Source organism: Amphibalanus amphitrite, unplaced genomic scaffold (genome assembly GCF_019059575.1).
Source record: "Amphibalanus amphitrite isolate SeventyFive unplaced genomic scaffold, NRLGWU_Aamphi_draft 000168F_arrow, whole genome shotgun sequence".
NCBI lineage: Eukaryota > Metazoa > Arthropoda > Thecostraca > Balanomorpha > Balanidae > Amphibalanus > Amphibalanus amphitrite.
Genome location: NW_024881663.1, coordinates 881,204 through 906,044, shown reverse-complemented (window position 1 = coordinate 906,044; position 24,841 = coordinate 881,204). Strand labels below are relative to the sequence as shown.

At 52.1% G+C, this 24,841-nt stretch overlaps 1 protein-coding gene across 1 annotated transcript in view; it reads right to left on the bottom strand.

The window, feature by feature from the left end:
- LOC122383580 (sortilin-related receptor-like) overlaps positions 1-24,841 on the bottom strand; it is a 33,952-nt gene that overhangs the window by 6,037 nt on the left and 3,074 nt on the right. The window contains exons 3-16 of the mRNA XM_043370129.1: positions 14,536-14,691; positions 11,494-11,727; positions 10,646-10,783; positions 10,115-10,260; positions 8,978-9,194; positions 8,457-8,642; positions 7,743-8,013; positions 7,263-7,455; positions 6,455-6,682; positions 4,743-4,929; positions 3,659-3,891; positions 3,076-3,301; positions 1,230-1,382; positions 309-492 (exon numbers count right to left, since the gene is read on the bottom strand). Coding sequence (XP_043226064.1) covers positions 309-492; positions 1,230-1,382; positions 3,076-3,301; positions 3,659-3,891; positions 4,743-4,929; positions 6,455-6,682; positions 7,263-7,455; positions 7,743-8,013; positions 8,457-8,642; positions 8,978-9,194; positions 10,115-10,260; positions 10,646-10,783; positions 11,494-11,727; positions 14,536-14,691 — 2,752 coding nt within the window. The remainder of the gene's footprint in view (positions 1-308; positions 493-1,229; positions 1,383-3,075; positions 3,302-3,658; positions 3,892-4,742; positions 4,930-6,454; positions 6,683-7,262; positions 7,456-7,742; positions 8,014-8,456; positions 8,643-8,977; positions 9,195-10,114; positions 10,261-10,645; positions 10,784-11,493; positions 11,728-14,535; positions 14,692-24,841) is intronic.

The following is a 24,841-nucleotide window of genomic DNA, read 5'->3' as shown; positions in this document are numbered from 1 at the left end:
CTGCAACACGTGAAACGGATGCATAAATGCACGATCAAAATAGCGAAATTGCGGAAGTCATACAAATTTTCTAGAGACCGTATTCTTTTTTTCTCCAAATGAGTAGGCAAAATAGCATATAAAACACTGCCTCTGTGCCATAAAACTCAGCAAAAGTAATTAGGTAGATACGTACACACTTATGAATAATATACCAGGGCGCTATGCGTGAGCGATTTTTCAACACATTTTACACTTAACTGTTCCTTGCCAGGTTACTATCAGCGTGCTGCGCGGACCCGCGATCCTCGGCCGTGCGGCGCGCTCACCTGACGGACAGGTTCCGTTGGCGAAGGGCGTGCCACCACCGGGACAGAGGCACTTGTCGCCCTGCCCGCTCAGTCCGTCCGGGCAGAGACAGCGGTGCCGGCCGGCCGGCCGCGGCGTACAGATCCAGGGGCAGCTGGTGTTGGTACAGCCGCTGACACCCTCCTGGGACTGCTGGCCGTACACCTGGTGAGGGGAACAGGGAGATGTCACCGATGTCACCGATGGAGACATGGGCAGGCAGACGTCACATACATACACGCAGTACCTTGCGTTTTTAAACCGCAACCGCAAAAACGTTTTGCGTTTTTTCACCGCAAAACGCCGTTTTTTGCAGCGTTTTGCGGTTTGCGGCGGCCGGCCGTTTTTTGCGGCGTTTTGCGATTGCCAGCGGCCGGCCGTTATTTGCGATAACGACGGCACAAATGTGCGATTTGTGTCCACTCCTGTGGTATGAGGACACAGAGCAGCACGTCACCATGACTAACCACCCGTACGCCGACACAAAGCGCGTGACATAGCACAGAGCACAGCTGTTAGTTCTACAAAATAAGTCCTCTCCGTATGCGGGCAGGTGGCGCCCGAGTAGCGCTCAGGCGCTAACTGCTCACTGGTGACCTGCATACGACGAGGACTTATTTTGTAGACTTACTTTACGTGACACAGCATAGCAGGTGAAACAGGACATCATAGCAAGGACAAGGTACTGCTCCCGCTGCAACTCGTGAACATACCAGTCTAAGACTACCCTAAAAAAGCACAATTATTCACTGACAGTAGAACAATTGTTATATCAGAAGATAGCATATTAGAACGAAATTTATCGCCCAGCCAATATTTTACTGCCCAAATTTCCAGACCAGTAATCCGGCCTGTCCTTCAGACAGCAGCTCACCGCACCACCCATCCAGTGGAGGCCGTACCTGGACGCTGACCACGTTCGGCATGCCCTCCAGCACCTTGACGATCCGCTTTGGCTCCAGTTTGTCCGACATGAGTACACTCTCGATGCGCCAGTCGTTCCAGAACATCATATCCTTGTAAACGGCGATCGAGAACGGGTGGCCGCTGTACTCCTGTGGAGAGCACGGGACAGCCGCGGGGTCAGTTATGACGCTCAGAGAGCGGGTGGCTGCTGTACATACTCACTTTGGGGAGCAGGGGACAGGCGGGGGTCAGTAACGCTCAGAGCTGCGGGTGGCCGCTGTACTCCTGTGTAAGGCAGGGGACGGCGGGGTGTGTAACCTTAGAGAGTGGGTGGCCGCCTGTACTCCCGTGGGGAGTAGGGAGCGGGGAGTTAGTAGGATTCAGTCAGGGGGTCAGTAGGGGGGCGGGAGTCATCATGGAGCAGGGGAGTCAGAAGGAAATGCTGGGGGAAGTCAGTAGTGCTCAGAAAGCGGGTGTCTGCAGCAGCTGCTGTATAACTCTTGTAGAGAGCACGGGGCAGGAGGGGTCAGGCTGCAAGGCTCAGGATAGATGTGGGATACTTTAACACGCGCACTGCAGGGGGGGGGGGTTGTTTTCAACCCCCCCCCCTGTGGTTTTTCGCAAATTGCGAGAAAACGGCGGCGCGTAGCGCCGCCAAATTTTGCATACCTGTTCTCACAACTTTTGCACACCTTGAGTAAAAATTTTGACCCCAGGTGACCTATGGTCAGGTCACCAGGTCAGGTCAAGTGACCCTACCTCGAAACGTAAATTTCGAAGTTTGCAATCCCACCAAGCCCACAGTTGTTGAGATATGATCTTGAAACCCACAGGAAATAGTAAAGTCATCACGAGCTACAACTTGTATATCTCGGAATTTTTATATCGATGACCTAAGGTCAGGTCATTTTTGCGACCGGCCCATTATAAGTCAATGGGAAAAATTTCAACTTACTCTGAATGCCATCCTATGACTTCAATACGCTCAGGATCATAGTATTACAGGTCCTTGTTGGTGATTTCACCGAAACATATCACTTATGACCTTTGGAAGGTGATCTCCAGGTCATCTTAGGTCACCTGAGGTCACCAGCGGTTTTTCTTCAATAACTTGAGATTGAGTAGAGATAGAGACTCCGTTCGACGTTTATCGTGTTTTTCTCGTCAATGCGGATCGAATGATATGCAACATGACCTATTTCGGTCAGGTCATGACCTTGACCTGAGGTCAAATTTTCAACTTGACCTTTCGAGGTCATATTATACATATCATATTATATGTATATCATTCGATGCGCCTTGACGAGCTAAGAACGATGGCGTTCGAATCGATCCTCTGTCTTGTGTGCAAGACAAGTTATTCAAGAAAAACTACCGCGAAATTCCTGTTGTGAAAATCGTAACATTTTGTCTTCGGTGACCTCTGGTGACCTCGTTTTTGACCTGACCCAAAAATGATCTTAGTATTTCTTGTCGATCTCATCTTAACCTATCCAACGCCGTTTACCGCTTGTCGCTACGTTGCGCCGTTTTTGAGATCTCAGGGGGGGTTGTTTTCAATCCCCCCCCCTGCAGTTCGTGTTCGGCTCAGACCCGCTGCAGTGCGCGTGTTAATTTCAGAATATGGACAGAGCTTTGACAGCTGTCGCCCTTGCCTGACGCAATAATCTAACAGCTCAAACTGGCATACGAGTTTTCTATCACATTGTGTGACCCGAGAACTAAAAGATATGCTCTGAACAACGCTCTTAACTCTCTGCCCCCCCCCCCCCCGGCATCCCGTGCGTCCCTTTCCGACCGTCCTGTCATGTCTCATGACCTCCCTTCCCGCGCGTCACTGACCGTCTTGTCCTGCAGTATTTTGCGGTTGGAGCCGTCCAGGTCTGCCGAGGCGATGTAGTCTAGATTAGCATCCACCCAGTAGAGCCGGTCGGTGGAGTAGTCGATACACACACCGTTCGGCCACACCACCTGGCCGCGGCCCGTGATCTGTTTCGGCTCCGTGCCGTCCATGAAGGCGCGGTAAATGCCCGGAGACGTCTGTGACCAGTCCGTCCAGAACATGTACCTGGGGGAGAGGGACAGAAGCGCCGAGTTGAATACATGAGAAAATAGTCTTCGACCACAATTATGACTGGGTCACCTTCAGAAGCATATCATGATACAATTACTGGAGTGAACCTCTAACGAAGCATCTTACCACCCGTCACTGGGGTGAAGCTGACCCGCCTACGTCCCCTGCTGCCGTACAGTTAACCTACTCGCCCTTCGGTTAGTAGAGCGGCAGGCCCCTACACAACGCCATGGTTGTAGTGTATCCTGTCTCACCATTTGGTGGGGCGTACTACTACCCATCCTTTGATGGGACGGAGCGTCAGGTCCCTGTTCCCCCGTGGTCCTTTGGCGAGGTGCCACGCCCACTTACCCCTTGGTGGGATGGAGCGCCAGGCCGCGCGGGTTCTCCAGCACGCTCCTGTCGAGCAGTGTGGTGCGCAGGTGACCGGCGTGCCGCACGGCCGGACGCAGCAGCTGAATGGTCGCCGTGTCCGACTCAGTGAGATACAGGTTACCCGTGGTCCAGTCGAGCGCCAGGGACTCCACTGTAGACGCGTTGTGGTTGAGGACAACTTCCTGACCGGAGCCGTCCATACACTGACGCTGCGGGCGAACAGACGGGCTCAGATTTCATGACGGTTATTTATTTATTTATTTATTTATTTATTTATTTATTTATTTATTTATTTATTTATTTTTGTTGGGTTAGGCCCTTTCGGTCCAATGGGCATTTCAGAGCCGGGAGGATGATAGGATATAGGGGGAGACAATGGTCTGGGCAGGCACCCTAGTGAGTCAACGGGGCTGAGTCCGTCCAGAGGACACGCCACCCAGCCCCAAGGCACTCACTGCACCCGGCTACGGGGTGCGCTCCCTGGGGAGCAGCGGTGCCGCTCCAAGGGAGCAGCCCGCATGAGATAACGTTGTCTGTCCAGCCCGGAGGGCGGTTGCGGCGTGGAGGAGAAGGATTTCAGTATCCTGAGGATAGAAGCACGGAACGGTGATGGCAGTTATAGGGGCGGACGGAGGTCAAATGTCACAGGAGACGGGCTGGGGGCCGGACAGACGGGATATAACGTCACGGCCGTTATCGGGGCGAACGGACGAACGGATGGAAAGATGTCACTACGGTAAGGGCGGTCACAATGAAAGTACCGGTAGATCCGACTCGTCATAACGAACATCGCCAACCAGGTGACAATGACAGTTTAAACACGGACCCAGCCAAGGAGACTTGACTTCAATTTGAAACCAATACGTTTGCAGCACGTTCAACCCTGGCTCCTCATCAGATCAATGTTATCAACTAGGCCTCCCTATCAAAAGCCAGCACCACCAGCAAACCTTTCGCACCTCCGCCCCCCCCCCCCTCAAACACACTCCCAGCGTCACTCCAGATTCCAATCCCTCCATAAAATCCACCCGTCCCTTCCGTCCCACACCCGGACACCCACCATGACGTGTTTGAAGGCGGTGTCGGACCAGTACAGGCAGCCCGTCCGCTTGTCGTACTCGACAGCCACCACGTTAGCGATACCAGTGAGGGGAGCGGGCGTCGGCGCTACGCCACTCTCGACATCCTTCAGGGGCAGTCGGAGGATGGCATCTCGGCGAGCCAGCAGCAGAAAGTCGGAGATCTCACTGGGGACACAGAGCAGTGGCAGTTAGAAAGGGAGAGCGAGGGAGGACGAGGGAGAGCGAGGAAGGCCGGGAGACGGAGAGAAGTGGAATGACATGTAACCATAGAGGATGGCATAGGGGACGGAGAAGGCGCAAGAGAACACGAGAGACGAGAGAGGGTAGTGGGACATAATGATATCATAATGATATAACTCATATAAGGAAGAAATGGTCCGGAAAACAGAAATTGGCAATTACGGAGATGTCGAGCTGCCGCTTGATGGTTCTGTCTGTACTGACTACTGACAGTGAACAATCTTTGAACAGTCTAGTCTTTGAAGCTACCACAGAAAGGCAGACACGGCTGCGTAAGTGGATATGTTAACCCTCGCATGTGTGCGGCGTTTGCCAGCTTCTAATGTGTAGGGGGGGGGTCGGTTGGACCCCCCCCCCTTGCCGTTTGGCCCCTGATCGAGCTAGAGCTTCGCGGAAAAAACGAGCGTGTTGCCCGTGACGAGAGGAAGCCGATGATACCCAATTTTAAGGTCCTAGGTCATTGGTTGACCTTCCAGGTCAGGTCAATGACCCAAAGTCGGGAAAATCGGGACCTGTTAGAAAGTCGTAAAGTGTGGCTGCTAAGGGGTTTTTCGGGGTGCTGATCACGAATATCGTGTTAGTTTTGATCACAGATGATGTCTTGAAGCATTTAGACCAGGTCGGGTCAGGTCAGGTCAGGTCAACCAGTAGGCGTCGTGACGGGTATTCGTAGTACGTGTCAACCGCCTCTGACAGCTTCGTAACATGTTACGAAGTCACCAAAACTACTTCGTAAATGTTCAAATGGTTGCTAAATTCGAATTCAGCTAAAAAAAACTAGCCTAGAAACATGTAAAACTCGAAAAAGTGACCCGAGGTCACCCGAGGTCATCAAAGGTCAATGACCTGACCTGACCTTCAGGTGACCTTGACACACACACGGGAGTAACATCAAATCACATGTTTGAACGTTTGAAACCACGAAAAGCTTGCAAACACGCGGCTAGTGCGAGCCGACATACGCGAAATCGCGATTCCGGCCAAACATGGTCTCGGAAAAGAGGTCACAGGTCAAAGGTCATTTGGGTCAGGGTCATGAAATTTTCAGGGTAGGTGTAAAATTGATCAATGCGAGGGTACTGAAAGTTTCGTCGCGATCGGCCGCTTTTTACGCGAGTTATTCGCGAAAAACCATGGGGGGGGGTCCATCCGACCCCCCCCCCTACACATGCGAGGGTTAAATGTGCAGAAAAGGTTAGACCATATCATCTGATCATACCTCACTGCAATGTCGATGAAAAGGCTCATCATCAACGTCCATAAGTCAAGACACTGCATGGCAGCTTAGAGAAACACCAGCTGTCAAACTAAAAAAAGGCCGTAGTATGCGGCGGAGCCCTAATATAATAGCTCAGCGGCTAACTATCAACAGAAAACAGACAACAGACAAGCCAGCCGACACCATTACCCGTCAACGCCGAGTGCCGGCTAGCCGTCTCCCTTCCCTCACCTGACCGGGCAGGGCCGCGGGTCGGGCTCAAACAGCACAGCCGCCACGGGTCCCGGCTGGCACGTGTCGCCAGGCACGCGCACGAAGCCCCGCGACACGTTGTAGTAGGAGCCCTCGGGACACTGGGTGGGGTCGAAGGCGGGCGGAAGTCGGGCCACCTCTGGGTCTCGGACGCAGGTGGCCGTCCGACCTGTAGCGCCCACGGCTGACTCCTTGTATCCAAAGTCGCTGCCGAGAGGGGAGGGAGGTGAGCCAGGACTGTCAGAGAAACCCCGATCACAGCCAGTCAGCAAGGTAGAAAATCAAGTTAAACATCGCCAGAGCAGGTCTACAAGAATACAAATCGAGAATCGTATAGACACAACAATCCGGAACAAAAAATACTACCACCTGAGACAATGTGCCCAAGCTCGTCTGTTTTGACCACAAACAGCTCACGTCATGGCTGTTGACTTCCTTATCCGAAAACAAGTGATAACATCGTATCGAACTCATTTCGTAGCAACTATCAACCAGCGTGTTATCGCCTAAACCACAGACCAAACACTGCCAGCCTCAGCAGCCACATCGACAGGCCTAAAAATCACACCTATCAGCTCGATCCCGTCCCGGCCCGGTGGCGGCCGGGACACCTCGTGATCCGTGATTCTTCCCACGGAGCTGACCCTTCGAAGCCGCACCTGTGATCACTCCAATAAGCGCTCACCACAGTCCTAGTTATCCCCTTCTCACAGACCTAAACACAAGTAGTGACCCTGACACGTAATACACAACCACACCCCTTTGAACCCTCCCGTAGCTAACTCACCACTCGTAGTCGTCTCTCAGGCAGGCGCAGTTTTCCACAGAGACCAGTGGCTCGCGGCCGCCCTCCCCGATGTAACAGCGCTGGTGCGGCAGTCGGCGTCGGTACGTCTCCTTTCGACCCAGCAGACAGCCGCGGCCCGACGAGCGGCCGCGCGGTGTCCACAGCTTGTAGTCGTCCTGCGTGCAGTTGTGTCCTGCGCAGGACACACGCTAGGTCAGGAAATGTGAAAGAGGTAGGCAGCATTTACAGGGAGGCAGGGCGAGGCTGCAGCTTTGTTAGGGCGGCTGGGTAATTAATGGCCTGCAGAGGACATAATGGTAAGCTGGTGTTAATGGTTTCCATTCGACGCACGTCATTAATAAACGCTTAATAAAAGCTTTAAAAAATCTACACATTCAAAGCTGGGTAAGTATAAAACATAACACGTTCCAAACCCTGTTGCCCAGACCAACTCGGACGAGTCCACTTTGCGCCACTCACTGAACTGGGACCTCAGGTCGACGCGGACCGAGATCCAGCCGCTGCGGTCCATGCGCGCGCAGAAGATGAGGAACACGGTGCCGGAGCCACCCGACTCCGTCAGCAGACTGTACACCTTCACCTCGTCCGTGAAGAACAGGTGGCGGCCCCACGTCATGCCTTCGTCGAGCGAGTAGAGCAGTTCGCGTGTGCCTCCTTCGCTGTAGCGCCGCACGGCCACGATCAGGCCGCCGTGGTCACCGAACGCGTACAGAAACTGGCCGCGTAGCACCTGAGGTAGGGGAAGGAGGAGCAAAGGTTAGAGAGATACCCGCTGAACGTGTACAGGAACCGACCGCGCAGAACCTGCGGCGGAAGGAAGGGGCAGATAGAGGCAGAACAGAGGTCAGGAAGAAACTCCCGACTGCACTTTGTAGAAACATCCGATACCATCACCGTCAGTGTATGAAACCGTCAGGATGTCAAAAAGTGGTTTACTCCAGCAGTAGAAACTAAAAAACCAAGCAAGGTAGATTTCCTTCGATCGGACTTCTGCAACGAGTATCACATCCACACATTGTGTTCCTTTCCAGCTCCCATGCCGAGCTCAACCATCTCGTGTCATGCACACAGCCTGAGCTGTCTATAAACCCTTCCCCTTTCCTGACTCTTCTCCTTCTTTTCCCGCACCTAGCCGACCCGTCCGCTCCTATCACCTCCCGTCCCTATCCTCACCTGCCGCCACGTAGCGCCGGCGTCGCGGCTGAGCACGATCGACGGGTGGCCTTTGAGCGAGTCGCCGATGACGCCGGTGGCCATCACCAGCCCGACGGCCGACGAAGACGACAGCACCGGAATGTACTTGGTGCCCGGGTACAGGTTGGTCATCTCCTGGGAGATGTGCAGCGAACAGTTCTCCGCCTGCGGAGGGGAAGAGACGGCGATAACGGGCGTCAGAAAGTAGGAAATGGAAGTCAAAAGACAAAACAATCAGCAACGGCCGAGATTCGAGAAACAGTTCAAGACAAGTATGCGGTAAGAAAATTGAAATAGCCAAACACAGATAGTATAGACTTTGGCACTAAGTACGTTCATGAATGCATAACTCTACCGTACCACCCTGAAGCAAACACAGCATGGATTGCGCCGACGCGACAAATTCGTGCCGACGCGGATGTTTTTATACCGTCACCTACTCTTCGCAGTGGATAGGCACGTCCTACAGTAGGTATGACGTGTGTCGACTCGTTACCCACCTTCTCGCAGTGTATCGGCACACCAGTGGCATCAACTGTCGGCGGGGACACCGGCTGCCAGCGGCCGCCCTTATCGAACGTGATGAGCGTCAGTACGTGCTCGGGACCCAGCCGGCTGGCCTGCTGGCCGTCATAGTCGGGAGGCAGCCGCGACGCCAGGTAGATGCCACGCAGGCCGCTCACACGGTGGACGTCCACAAAGTCGCCGCCCACCACACTGCCGGGGAGACAGGGAGCTGGTCAGGGAGACGGGAGAGAGAAGGGCAAATGGTCAAGGGAGAATATGTGGGGACAGTCGATCCGTAGCATGGCTAGAGCAGGTATGACAGATCGGCGCAACAAACACTCCATATGTTTTTCCATCAGTAGGCACGTCAGTATGTATCCTTGTCAGTTAGGTATTAGTAAAGTAGCCTTGAGTAGGCATGCCCGCGGTCTGTCTGCAAATTAGGGTGCGCCAAAGGGCGGGTGGACAAGTGAAGCATGTCCTAGAAAAAGCTGTTATTCGTCTCAAAACAAGGATTCGCTTAGAATTCGTGAGGATGATTCACGAAAAACACGTGACACGTGACACGTGACGAAACACGTGACGAATATTCGCTGCTGTACGCAGTTGCAAATCGTGAACAAAACATGCACCCGAGGCGAGTGAATGGCTGCAGCTACAGCCGAGCCCGGTAAAAACAGACCACAGCGCCCCAGTACCAAGCCGCGTCAGCGACCGTTAGGTACCCGCGGTAGGTGACTGTACGCCGCTTCTGCACTGTGACTCACGCTGTGAGCGCAATCAGGTGTTACAACATATGTCGACGGCTGCCGCAGCTCGCGTGTCGAAAAACACCACCGGGCACGAAACCAATTTGCGGCATCGATACATCAAACCGACGGGTGTATTAGTTCGATCAGGTAAGGCTAGGGCTACTGACGAGCCTTATACAGCAAAAAGGCGAAAGAAAATAGCGATATAATTAGTAGAAAAGATATAAAAAGTATTGGAATACAAATAATATGATAATGAGGTTTTACAGGCACAAGAACAAAGCATCTTGCAAGACATAAGCTACACATGATACCACTGCAATAATACCGATTCGAACCCAAAAGCCCAGCTCCCATCAGCGTCCACCAGTTTCTCACCTGAGCCACGATCCGGCGAACGTCTTTCCGGTGCTGTGCGTGAGAACGTTCTCCAGTGAGAGTGAGAAGCGCACGCCGCGCTTGTCCGGCACGGCCGACACGTACAAGCTGGACGAGGTGGCGTTGTGGATGACGGCCACCATTACCTGACGGTAGATGACGGTAGTCAGTACATAGGGGCTAGGACGCTACTACGATACAATCACTGCAGTTGTTGGTGGTAGTGGTCATTGAGGAAGAGCTGTCAATGACGGTAGGTAATCTAACCATCTTGGGGGTAGAGCTACCACAATGTTTAGCCTAAGATAGTCGAAGGTGGTCGTTGGGATAGGTCTGCCGCAACAGTGAAACCCACCTCTGCAGTAAGAGAGCCGTTCTGATAGCGCTGAACGTACTTTTTGAACGTAACTTCGAACGTAATCTGATAACGCCGTCCAAAATGTCCTGTTCCGCTCATTCAGCAGAGTAGCTGCCGAGTGCCATGCCTTCCCCACCAGCACCACCCATCACCTCCGGCGATGATGCGCTCACCTGATCATCACTAACGTCCACCACTTCGTAGTCGATAGCGCGCAGACCGGCCGGGAACTGGGCGTTTGTGAACGGATCCCCGCGGTGGCTAACCCATAGCTGTAGCGTGCCGTCCGACTGGTGCGAGCCCAGCAGTCTCTGCAAGAGAAGGAGGAGTTACCGCAGGAACGCAGAGAGCGACAGCGTGGACGACGAGGCATGGGAGATAGTCAAACGTCCCTCGGTCTCCTAAGTGAATTTCATCCCTCACAAACATTTGAGTTGAGTCATCTAACCGTTGAAGCTCACCAGTTTACTCGAGCAAGCATAAAAAACATACATTTGCTGAGCGACGATAAATTTAATCGGCACCTTTACGAACATCTAGTAATCTAATGAGCATCTAGCTATGATCATCTAGCCCACGCAGACGAACCAACAGTTCGTCACGTGACCGGAACCCTAACGTCGTAGAGGGGGCTGCACTCCACTGGGTGTGTCAGCTCGCCTCCACCGAGCCAAAAGTCAACAATGACAGACAGCGTGGTACTACAGCGCACTAAAGCGGACCGCCGCGCCCGGACCGCGCTCTATGAGTCAAGACATCGAAGAATGACACAGAATAGCTGTCGATTACGCAATACGCGCATCCCGCGTGTATGCCATCTCACTGTCTACCTACCTCCCCAAAAATCAGCCATCTCCCCGTCCCGTCCCATGGTGACCTAGTGTTACTTCTTCCTCTCTCTCTCTGTCCCTTCAGCATCTCCCTTCACCCCCTCTATCTCTCCCCTTCAGCATATCCCTTCACCACCTCTCTCTTCCCTTCAGCATGTCCCTTCACCCCCTCTCTCCCCTTCAGCACTCACCACCCGGCGGACGGCGAACCGGAAGTCCTCTTTGATGGTGAACTTTTCCACATCCTCTGCCACTGTGGTGTAGTTGAGGAAGAGACCGGTGGACGAGCGGACCACGCCCGGCCGTTCCGGCTGCCTCCGGTGCACGTACAGCACGGCCGGGTCGGCGGCCGCGTCCCACGTGTACGACGCCACGTACTGCTCCACCACGTGCCACGAGGCGCCGAACGTGTCGCTGGCCCATAGCTGAGGGTAGGGGGTGAGGTCAGGTGGCGGGGTGTTACTGATGGGTGGGATGACGGACTGTATTGGTTGGGTGAAGGGAAAGAGGAAGGCTGGGTTGTACAGTGTACGCATTGCGCCACGGTCATGATACTGCGGTGGGGTGAGAACCACAGTACAGTGACACATTCGGAAAACCCGCCCCCTTCCCAGCTAACATTGATAGCGGGCTGGCTGCAAAACCATACGAGAGCGGAAGTCATTCAATGGCATGACAAGCGCTGGCGAGTGGCGAGCCTCCACCAAACGGGCAACATACGCATTTCATAGCGAATTACTCACTCAGGGTCTCACTGCTAGGTGTGATAAATGTCAAAGTGCCACACGAATGTCCTAAATTTACAGCCGTAGTGATCGCTAAAAAATCGTAAACCTATCAGGTAATTGAGCAGAATAAAGATACCTTATCATTCATTGGAAATACGATACCCTATCAGAAAGCAGCCAGAAAGTGCTCAACATGCTCTAGCCGTGGACTGCCGTGGTAGGCGACATCACTCAAAATGGACAGACTCATTTAGCCCAATCAGTATCAATCTGACTCCATCGACAGAGCTGGGTCAGATTGACAGCCAAACGGCAGTAAGCGATCAGCAATCGGGCGGGGAGCACGGTGTCAATCAGTGTCAGCGGAATCAATCCGTTTATTGTACGTACTCCAGACAGCTAGCAACAGTGGTGAGCCTGCAGTCAACAGTCGGTAGCGGTATTCTAAGGTCAAGTCTACGGTGCAGCCTGCAGTCGTCTGCAGTCTGACAGTGTTAGCCCGACGCAGTCTTCGTGGATTGTGCGGCCAGTGCACCTGTAAGAAGGGCGTTAGGTACTGCGTCGCGGCACGAGTCACGGGCCGTCCCTGTAGACTGTGTGGCCCGTACACCAGCTAGTAGGTTAGGTACTGCGCCGCGGTACAAGTAAGGACCCCTGTCTTTGTCCCCATAGACCGTGCGGCCGGTGCACCTGTTAGTAGGTTGGGTACTGCGCCGTATGCTGCGTCGCGGTACCAAGTCAGGCTTTGTCCCTGTAGACCGTGCGGCCACTGCACAATAGTAGGTCAGGTACTGCGCCGCGGTACGAATTAGTGGCGATCGATCTGTCGCTCCACCCATTCACCCTCCCCTCGGCCGCTCGTCGGCGGCGGCGCAGCGACGGTGGACGACGCGACTCCTCACACACCGGTCACCCCCCGCACCGGCCACCCAGCCCCTCCCCGCCGGTCAGCCCACCCCCTCTTGCAGGGGTGACGGACGGTCTCAGTGGTCCGCTTTTCCTGGTCAGTCGGCCGGTAGCAGTGCTGTCCACTGTCCAGTGACAAGTGGTAAGCACCAATTGACTGTTGTAACCTCTAACACCTTCCGCTCAATGAACAGGCGACAGCCCCGTTGAACAACAGAACAGACGAACAGCAGAAGTAGCTAGCTGGGTTTTATCCCACATCACAGCGATGCTTATTTGCGCAGTCGGTCAGGACGAGCGCCAACAATCGTGACAAAAATGTCCACGGCGAACGCGGTTCATCTACGCAGTAGGCCAGAATGGGACTCGACGGGGTTCCACATAGGATCGGCGGTAGTTGCCGCTGACAGTTAGCGACACCACTGGGTGCACCGGTGTCGTCCGACCAGCGCCGTGGCTCACCCGACCGCGTTTGTTGACAGTGTCCTAGTATTGCAGACCGCAGTAAAATCATAGCCTGCCGTCCCCGTCCATTCCGTGACCGGTTCGGGCGCGTCGCGCCGCGGCGGCGGCCTTCACCGTCACGAACTGGCGCGACAAAGACCCGCGGGCTGTCACGGGAGGGGGCAGGGGGAGGGGGCTCTGTCGCAGCCGCCCGGCCGCCAACTGTGGCACAAAGACCGGCCGCTCGGTCAGCTGACGGTGGCGGGGCAAAACCCGCGCAACCCGCCGCTGCGTTATCGGTCGGGCCTCGCCGCCGCTGGCCGAGATAGGTTATCCGCGTCCAACGAGCAGCTGTAAACGACAGAAGCGAACCCACGCACCGCTATCGGTCAAGTTCGGCTGCCCCGTAGCCTCAGTGCGCTGTTTCGATTCACAGGCACGCGGCAAAACATGCGACGTTTTTGTTATGGAGACTGAAGGTCACATCCATGACCCAGTGTTGTGATAGGGGTGCTAGCGGTTCCAGTCGTGACGCGACATACCCGCGCAGCTCAAGGGCCCATGACACCACAAAGAGACAGACCATCACAGCGCTGGCACCTCTGGTCTGTACGAGACTCCAGTCACACGCAGACGAGCCGTGATCTAATTCCGACAGCGCCGTCCGGCCGGTTCGGGCCGACCGATGGGCACCTAAAGCGTCACGACACTGAATAAACTGGTCTGTCGTCCGGACGGCGGCCCAGGAGACCGGCGCGATGGGCGCCCCGAAACCCGCAGTGAGCCGCGATCATTTTTGGGACCGGCGACCACCCCGGAAACGGCAGTGAGCAAACCGGCGCGGAGAGTCACGCCATAACATTCGCTCGCAACACCGAGAAACTCGCACAAACACGAGACAGAACCACAAACTCACTATCAGTAAAACACTTACGAAATGTGTTCAACATAAGTACCAATGACCGCAAAACTAGAAGCCATCAAGTCGAGCCAAAGCACATTACCGATTCAGTTACGTAATTACAAAAAAGGTCAATGTCCCGACAAAAATCACGCGTTGCTTTTGTCGGCACGAAGCAAACATCGGCCTTTAGTCGCCCACACGTATTGCAAAGCTCGTCCCAACCCGTCTTACCGATCACTAACAAAACTTACCGACTGTATATTGCTGTCATAGCCGAGCAGAACGGTGCGCCGACGGGGGTCGAACGAGATCTTGGACGGCACGAAGTCGACTCGGTGTCGCGTCAGGCCCTTGGCAATGTCGTCAGTCACGAATATCACCTCGTTGATGGTGTCCGTGAACACGTACTGCAAACGGAAATAAACAGGCGTCAGAACACGACAAAACATCATACTACTGACGGTTATTGAAAGCGGTGAGATCAAGGGAACACGCAATGTGAAACGAACAGTGGCGGATTCGGGCGTGCGGCACAGGCTGACAGACATAGCAGGATTCTGAATGAGATTGTGTAGCAGGCAGTGCACTGGGTTATTTCATCCTACGTCACCAGGGCAACACATTGTAATTTTTCCCCGCTATTTGTGCAAAGCCAGAGAGATTGCAGACTTGTTTAAACCAAACTTGTCAACTTGCAACAGTAAAGTTGTTCGTACGCGGCCTGACGCTTGTTTAGGGATGCTGTTACAAGATGTCCTACCATACGCCGCCTGCATACGAACTCAGCAGAACCAGATAGTTGAACTGAGCTCTTATAGACATCTGCTCGGGGTCGGTGTATCAGCATTGCAACGGTCTCCTGGTCAGCCTGCCTATTCCATCCCTGCAGCATCGTCCACAGCGTGGGCCGGGCGCAGCCACAGAGCCGGGAAGCTCCACTTACGCCAGAGACGCGCGTTGCGACACCCCTGCAGGAAGGACATCGGCACAGAGCACTGTCGGAAAAACAGCGGTGCGCGCGGGACAGGACGGGACGCAGAGGTCAGCCGTCGAGAGGCAGTAACGGAACACACGCCCACAGCCCGGCAAACGGCGCAAGACGCCAGGCTCGCACTCGCCCGGGTCGCGCTTGCCATTCTGTTTATTGTTTATACTTGTGGACGACGCGGAACGGTCCGTCCGGACATAGCCGAAAAGCACTGTCCGCAGGAACAGCTGGCAATAGCGGCCGGTGGCTTCTAAACTCGCAGACAGCGGTCTGCACTACGGCGGACCGTCTGTGGTGACCCATAAACGGAGTCTCCCGCGACGGTCAACAGTCAACATATGTTGGCTGGTCTGGGTATACGGCTGACTGATCCAAGTTTGAGCTTCACCCGAGCCTTAATTAAGCACACCCGACTCAAGTCTTACTCGAGTCACGTCCAAATCTGAAGCATAACCGATCCACGTTTGCCTGAATTTTATCCACGTCCGAAACATGCCCCACCAGAGTCTTGAGAACCATTGAGATCACGTTGTAGTATCACGTCCAGCTGTAGCTGGACCGGCGACCACGTGGCTAAAATTCCACTTTCACTGGTCCTTACACTATTCGTCCCCCCCCCCCTCTCATTATCTCCTGCCAGTCCACCTCGTGCTCTCAGTTCAGTACCAAGCCGTAACATCGCGCCGTCCAGTGACGCCCCCCCCCCCCCAGCCTGCCCACGTGACGGGACGTCTGGTGACGTCACCAGGCCATTCGGCCGAAATGCGTGCCGGCCGGCGGCGGAGGCGGTTCCCCGAGCTATCATCTCGGCTCGGCTGGACAGTGGAATGCGACTGGTTCCGGAGGAGCGGGGAGGACGAACACCGTTTAGAGGACGAACATAGGCGGGCCGACGATACCGTTCGGGGTACGAGAGGAACTCGAGATGCATGCGCTCGCGCTCTGCTCTTTCTCTCTCGTGTTCACAAATCTTCTACACGTTCTACGCTCATTATGTCACTTATGTCCAACTGTTCCACTCATCTCGGCTCAGCGCATACCCCTTCTACCTATCATTTGAGGGACTGTCCACTCATTATCTTCACTCCATCCAAAGCTGTCAAGAACACAGAAAAGATGGACATTTCTAGTCAGTTTACCATTTCGAAGTCCCACGGTAAACTCCACCGAAAGAGATCGAAGCCAGTTACGCAATACCCTGCACCAATGCGACATGACTTGACTGAGAATTGGCAGAGGCAACGGAGGGCCTCATCATTCCTGGAACATCCCGAGATGACCGAGCTCCTCCGTATTAGCGGACCGTACAACCCTATCTCCACCCCTCTCTGAAAAGGTCACACTGGCTGACACGATCCCAGAGAAGAGCTAAGCGCAGTGAACAACTGCAAGTTACTGCACCAACGAACCCATGCTTCCCCACCACTGGACGAGGGGCACCCCTGACCATACCCTTGAACAATAAAGTGAGGGTGGGTTCACGAGGGGACGTGAGTGTGCGACGCAACATTCCAGACACCCATGCCAGCCGGAGGGGGAGGTAAAGCGTGTACAATTGACAGACTGGCAGATAATGTGAACTGTGATCATAAAACGGCTGCTGAGAATGAGCTCAATTCACAGGAGCTGAGCCTCGCCATGGGGTACCATGGGGGTTGGGTGACGGTTTTGGGGAGACGAAGGGGGAAGGCCCGACCCAGTTAATGAGCACAATGAGATAATTGGTCCCTGTCGACGACCGCTACTGTTCCCCGATTCAATGGGTCCTGGCCGTCCCCTGAACTGCCGGTTCTCCCCACAGCTTGATATAGCCCGCCCCTGCACACCCTTCGAGCACGCGTGGGCGCATGAGGAAGGGAGCCCACGCGGCTGCCCCGCCCGCGAGAAACGGTGGCACGATAGTGTTTCATGAATCGAACTCAATGAAGTCATGAGCAGAAAAGCGCAACTGTTGTTCCCGTAGTTTGACTGACACTAGCAGAGTACGGCGAAACGGCGTATCTGATAACTCGTACCACAGACTTCTCTAGGGGAAGCCGGGGGAAGCCCGGCATAGTAAGCTCTTTTTGATTTTTATTACATACCATACGTGCTGTATAAAATGTTGACATCCTGCTAGCTAGCTAAGTTCATTGGCCGTGTTTTCCCAAAAATTCGGTTTCGTGGAATAAGTATAAGGTTGAGAAAATCGAGTTTCAAAAAAGTGTTGATTTTTCTGGGGTAAGCCCGGCATAGGGGTAACGCCGGCCACCTCCCCAGCGCTTTACAACGAGTTGATGAAACCATTATGTGTTTTCCAAATATTAACGGAAAGTGAAATATTAAGGTACTAATTAGCTCTGGACATCTTAGAGTTTATGTCACTACTGGTATTTAAGCTAGCGTCTACTACATATACAGTACAGGTCGATGAAAATCGTGATGCAAAATTGACAAAAAATGTGTATTTCAAAATTCCTTAAAATTTATTTTTCTTTTTACCTTAATGCATCATATTGCATATCATTCGACTCGGCTGATGAAGAAGAACACAACGACACCATTTTTGAAGCTCTAGCTTCATTGTCTGTCGCGTTATCTGCAAAAACGTAGTTTGACCCTAGTTGACCTTAAGTGACATGACTGGCTTTGTCTATGATAACATGTTTATTTTCGAAATTTATCTTTGATCTAAGTGTAAACCAAACATGCTCAGTACCTATTATCTCATGGAAAACAGTGGTTTAGTGGCCATGCTCTCGGTTGGGGGTAAGCTTGGCCACTCGCCCGGGGTTACCCCAATGTGCTAATTTTTATTTTAGAACAGCGATATTCGAAAAAATGTCATACTTAAGCCAGCCTGCCTCGTCACCCCTCACTACAAACACTTAAACGGTCCTTACATAACATTCGTATAAATATTAGTACTGTATGGTATAACATTAACAGTGCAACACATCTCACTTTTTAGCTAAAAACCCTTAAAATATCATTTTTGCGCTATAACTTTAACAATATGCATTTTTTGTCGGCCTTAACTTTTTTGCTCGCGTTACCTTAGCTGCCACGCTGAAAGGACAAACAGTTGAGCATTTTATTGTGAATAATTTAGCCGGAAACGGGGTGGCCGGGCTTCCCCCGCGCCCGGGCTTCCCCCGGCTTCCCCTATATAGAGAGAAGCCTGTGCTCGTACTTACAGGAAATGTCGCCATCTCATATACACACAAACAGTAGGACATCCTGGCGCATCATGTAGATGGAATACGGCATACGACTGATGGAATGAGAAGTGACAAAACGATCCCCTAAGACAACAGTGCGAGTCGCCAATCACTGAGTGGATCGTGGCCAAATGCTTTCGCCGTTCGACAGCAGCGCTCACAGTGGAACTCAGCTTCAGCGAAACAATCGCATCACACTCCAGTGGAAACGATTCTCGTTGTATTCGTTACCCATTACTGTCACAACGAAGAATAACGACAACGAACGAAGAAAGGTAGAACGAAGAAAGGTATTTGGCACATAGCAAAGCTCCAGAGAATGAAGCTTAGTCCGTGACACCAGCAGCCCAGAGCTCGGTCACTGGGCTGCGGCTGTCGGTTTCGGGGCAGACCGTCAGGCGGGACCGTAGGTACTTGCCCCCGGCGAGCAGTTGTATGGCCACGGCAGGAGGCGATGACGTAGAAAAAGAGCCCGTCTAAGAGAGGGTAACGCAATAACGCATAGTCCGGTGTTCGGTTGTGTTGGGACTTACGTTAAAAAGGTTCGATTCGGGTCTGTGTTGGAGTCGGAGCGACCACTTCATGCATTATCAAGGAAGCTCAGGACCGATCCTGTTCGATTTCTGACACTATCGGAGACAGCATCACCCAGTTTGGGTCCATTTAGAGACTAAGACCACCTCTCTCGGGTGAAAAACGAAAACGGTATCATTCCGTTCCGTGTCCTGAATCATCAGTGACCATTTGTCACACAGATGTTCCCTCGGGTCGGGTCGGGTGCCAGTCGTTCTTGCAGAGTGCACTAACTGGTGCAGATATTCACCACAAAAAGGCCACCACAAAAGGCCACCCGATCTGAATTAGAGTTGCAAAGTTTCCCTACCGCACTACCGGCATGCCGGTAAATTTTCACTACCGCAGGTTTTTTCGTGGTATCTGGCATGTCTTGCCGGTAGCATGCCGGTATTTTTGATTTTGCACAAAAATAGAAATTATCAGCACTAAGAGGCTATCAAATTATAATAACAGCAATATTAGCCACTGCAAAATACATTTTGTGGTAGAAGTTACATTGCTAAGGGTAGGCATACCTAACACATGGACCTCAGCGATTCACAGGTTTCGTTATAATTAGGATTGTCAAGAATCTACTGTGGTCAATAAATGGAAGAATACTCATTCATGCTGCAAAAGCTCGATCAATCAGTAAGTCTAATGGTATGTAATAGGTAAAATACAACAAAGTAAATAAATGTTCATGACAACGTTCCCTAGGGGAAAAGGCAGAATCAAAACACCACAAAACACATTGTTCATGTTTGGAAACTGGCCTTGGAGTCCTGAGATGTGGTCTGAGATACTCTCCAAAGTATTTGACACTGAAAATCCAGCTGAAAAGGCTGGTATTAGGTAGCCCTGAGCCTGACTTTGGTCCCAAAAATGAAATGAAAATCAAATAAACTGGCATTTTGTCTCATCTTTACAAGAAAACACAATATGCATACAAAATAAACAAAGTGGCGCAGAATGGGAACCAAGGATTGACTTTTTAGATCTTCTCTCCCCTGATGCCGATGGAAGGATGTAAGATGATGACGTAATATTCATTCGTATGCCTTTTTGGTTTAATTCCTGAAAGGAAATGAATTTTCTTGTAGTGAATTAAACTCTCAATGTTGATCACATCAGAATTAAATATCGTTTTGGATCATTTACATCAACAAATCATTTATGAGGCAGTTTGCTACAATTCAGAAACTTTTTTTTTGCAGCAATTTAATCAGCTGGCCTCTGTTATTATGGCGCATCTGTTTCGAAATCTTTCATAGTTGATAACCTTGTGTTTGGAGAGGAAGATTCTTCGAGAAAGCGGGTATTATATCGTTTTTATGCATATTATTTGGTGACTGTTCTCAGGACAAGTGAGTTTTTCACATTTTTCAAATGATTCGTATCTTATTCATGAGCCAGCAAGCCATGGCGAAAAGGAAAAAAGGTGTTGATCTCGCTTCCTCAGGCACATGGCCAAATCTGTAGGTACTTTTTATGCTGTGACCATCTAGATTTCAAAAATTTGATTTTGGTTGGTAGGTTCCTGCAAAATTTTAGGAGAATGTGTAATAGTAGAACACCTCTGAAATGTAAATGTGATTACTGCTAACTTGAACTGTCCAGTCTTCAGAAACAATTCAGTACTTTAAGTTCTTTTTGTCATTGCTTTTTTATGCTTTTTCTTACTGCTTTTTTGCAGGCAATACCTCTTTGATTACAGGTGATATTTTAACAGTTATAGACTGGAACTGAGTTTCAAAATTGTGGGTATTTGTGGGGCAAACTGAGCCAAAATCAGCCTGCTCGTAGTTGGGGTTGGACATTGGGTGGCTGCTGGGTGGGAACTGGGATGGGTACTGAAATTGCCAAAGTGTGGCATCTCTTGTAGGGGTAAGCTAGAATCAACATTGCAGGTTTTTTAGTATGCCGGTAATCTGGTGGTGTTTTTGCTCGGGTCGTGGTAGCATGCCGGTATCCCAGAAAATTTTTGTGGGGCGGGGCGGTGCCGGTAGCAGCCTTTGGGGGAAATTTTGCAACTCTGATCTGAATCACGCGCGCTGCGGGGACTGCTGAGTGATGAGTCATCCAGGCGACGAAAGCGAAAGGCGCGCGTGAAGACCCGCCACACACGGAGGCGGAGAGAACAAGTTTTACAGAAGCCGTGCTGTGGATCAAGCCGACACAGTCCAGCTTCATTGATTAATCAATCGTAGACTTGAGAAGTGTTGAGGCCATAACGAATGTAGTTTGCGAGTTTCGCTAATCATGACGACTGTTATGACTGTAATGAGCATGACTGTATCATGGTATGTAGTCTACTACGAATCACCTCAAATTAGGAAATGACTGGAATATATAAAAAAAAAACTTCGTACGTCATAACATGCAGTCTTAGCTACTATAGTGTCAAACGCATTCTTGGTTTTTGGAAGTCTGATCAGTGACCATCTCTTCGTTGTCTTCAGCTTTGTCAGTAAGGCTGTCCAGACACGTGGCACATTGGCGCAATCGAGTCCAAATATCAGTCATGTCAACAAACACCCCGTCGCCAACGCGTGTCGCCGCGGTGGACAGATTCTCCCGACAGTCACGGGCGGCCGCGAGCCGTCACGTCATCAGCGTGTGTTCGTGTACCGTCCTGACGTGTCCGGCGCCCATCAGAGTACCGCCGCCTCCGCCTCCGGGTAGGCCCGGGGACCGCCTCCTCAGAGAGGCCCAGACAGGGCGGACGGTGGGCCGCCCGCAATGGTAGCTCATCCGCACACGGCGCGTCACTGGACTGATGAAACCATAGCGTCAGCACGAATCAGCCACCTATTCTCAAACAGAGGGCTGGAAAGGCAGGGACGGGATCAGCGTAAAGTAACATCAGGCGGCGTCGAGTTTCGATCTACCTCGTGCGCAATGCGCATTAGTTCCAAACAGGTATCGAATTTTGGTAGTGGTGGCCTCTCAGGCCATGAAGCACTTACCACCTGAGTGTATAGCGAGTAAGCGCCGATTCAAATAGCCATGGCGTGTGACGTGTTCACTATCCAGTTTCAGACCTTCCCTAGGAGAGTTTGTCGAAACATAACACCTCGGAAATGTCGTCTCGGCTTTCACTCGTGATGGTGAGTGTAGGGGACTTTGACCGGCGTCGGGGGACCTATGACCCCGTGGAAATCGACACGGTTCCGGGACCACCTCAATCACCGACAAAGGCTCAAAGCAGCAAATGGGACCGGCATGCCACAGCGTCCGCGGTTTGGCAGTAGGCAGGGCCTCGGCTAAGGAATTTTGACTGGTGGGCCACTTGGGCAGCGACATGGACTGACCTTCGTAGCCATAGCCCCCCCCCCCCTATTTTCGATTTCTCCCCAGATTTCGGCCACTTTATTCTGCAAAAAACGTCAGGATGGCATTAAAAATGTAAAAAAACGGGGCTCGACCCCCCCCCCCCGACTCTTCAGAGAGAGAAGGAGAGTAGGGACCCACAACCCTCTCAGTGGTGATACTCCGGCGGTGCACATAAAATCGCACAAGTATGCACAAAATATTGACGCAGATTATAAAACTTTGGACGATAACTTACGGCCGGTCGGATGTTAAAAATCAGCGAGCCCTGAATGGATCGCTCGCCGACTAGTCGGAGATTCGGAAGCGGTCGGACGGGATCGGGCGTTTTCGGGTGGATCGGGAGGCCACAATTCGGAATTGTGAACAGCACTTTATATATAAAGTGGGTTGTAGCAGGAACCCTAAAAGGGGGTTGTAGCAGCAACTCCAACATCTCTGAAAATGATCATTAAGCCTATTGGTGTCACATGGAAAAGAATTCACTCAAAAGCCCAAGCGCACTGCGCAACCCTAATACATATTTTCTTTAAAAAAAAAAACTAAGTTATGTACACTTCTGGTGAACAGTGCTCGGGGTTACATGAGCAGAGTTAATACGCATTACAAACGGACTACAATGGTGAGCGAATAGGAAAATCCGTTCCTGATACGCATTTACTTGCTCATGTAACCCCGGTAATAGTCCCAAACTTCAGATTTCTCTTGGGTGTCTGAGTGGAAAATTCTAGCCACCCAAAATGTGAGAGTGGAAAAATATCCATTCTTATTCTTGAGTGTCATCTTCAGCCCAAATGAGAAATTTTTGGAACGCTGACTGTGAACGGTTCGAAATTCGTCCAACTGGTCAGAACTCAGATGTGCGACTGCAAGCATCATACCGTTCGTGAAGACGTAATATCGCTTGCAGACTTCAATCGGCTGGAAGTTGCCGACACTACCTCTAGTTTGACTCTGGCTTATATCGTGTCTATCGGCGAGCGGTCTGAGATCGCTCGCAGGCTTATCCCCTACCGTCTGAACTGGTCTGTTCTTTATTCGTAGTTTTTCTTGTAACCGACTGGTCTGCGGCAGATGCTTATGTGACTGTAACCACTCGATCGATCGGAAAGCTTGCAAGAACTCTCGCAGACCTCGATCGGCTGGAAGCCGCCGACACTATCTGTAATTGACAGAGGCAAACGTCTTTCACGATTATTGCATAAAATTTAAATCCTCGGTCACACTTAAACGGATTGGACCAACGGACAAGAAACGGACGAGAACTGTCAGTGTCCGGTGATGTCCGTTTGTTTCCGTTGGACGTCCGTTTGTCATCCGTTAATATCCGTTCCATGTCCGGTGGTGTCCGGTTGAGCACGCCGGACACCACCGGACATGGAACAGATATTAACGGATGAGAAACGGACGTCCAACGGAAACGAACGGACATCCCCCGGACATCACCGGACGCCGTCCGTTTCTCGTCCATTGGTCCAATCCGGTGAAGTGTGACGTAGGCTTAACCTACGGCCGTCTCAAGAAACCGGGAATGGTGATGGTGTTAGGCGGGCAACGACGATCAAGTTCTTACTTTTAATAAATGCAACAATGTAGTAGGGCCTCTGTCTCTGTATCACAATGTTACCTACGTCGTGATGTAAAATGTGAAAACTTCGATTTTTCGGAAAATTACTGGTGGGCCAAATCTTTGAGGCTGGTGGGCCATTTCGGGTCACTGGTGGGCCATTTGGCCCACCAGTTAACATGTTAGCCGAGGCAGTAGGTACGGTTCAATGAAACTATGTGCGATGGACGTCACGCTTCCTCGCTAAAACGTACCAAAAGAGCTGTTATGTAACATATGCTTTGGAGTGCGTATACTCGTACTAAGATGAGGATGAAATGCATACCTATACGCAATTACGCATCATCACGGTCGTAACCATATCATATCATGCCAAACATACGCATCTCAAGCTGTCAGATATGAATGACGTTTATCTGGGATATAAGCTACGTTGGATCAGAATTATTCCAAGCAAGTCGCAACTCGCTCCTCCTTTTCCTCGGTGCACAGAGGCTGCTCAGGGTGGCGCGTGATAGGCCGCTCAGCAGACGGAGGGGAACGGGGAACACCCAGAGGCCTGCTCAGCAGGACTGCAGCAGCCGCAGATCTGACAAACAGGAACTCCCGGGAGCCAGCTGTGCCTGTCACGCGGTTGGACGCCCCAGCGGCCGGGGTCACGGGGTCAGACCCCCCCCCCCCCCAGCGGCAGAGGTCATGCCGTGTCGATTGTCGGGTCACGGGACGCTGGGGCCGATATCCGCCACGTCATCGGACCCTGCGGATGGGGCCGCTCGGTTTTGGCCCGCATTGGACCGACCCGGCCGGTAGTGAAACGGGGCCGAGCTACGGAGCACCCCATCTAACCGCTCTCACACCCGCACATCAGGAACACATCCGTACGGAACCACCTGCTCGTCCCCGCCAATGGAGAG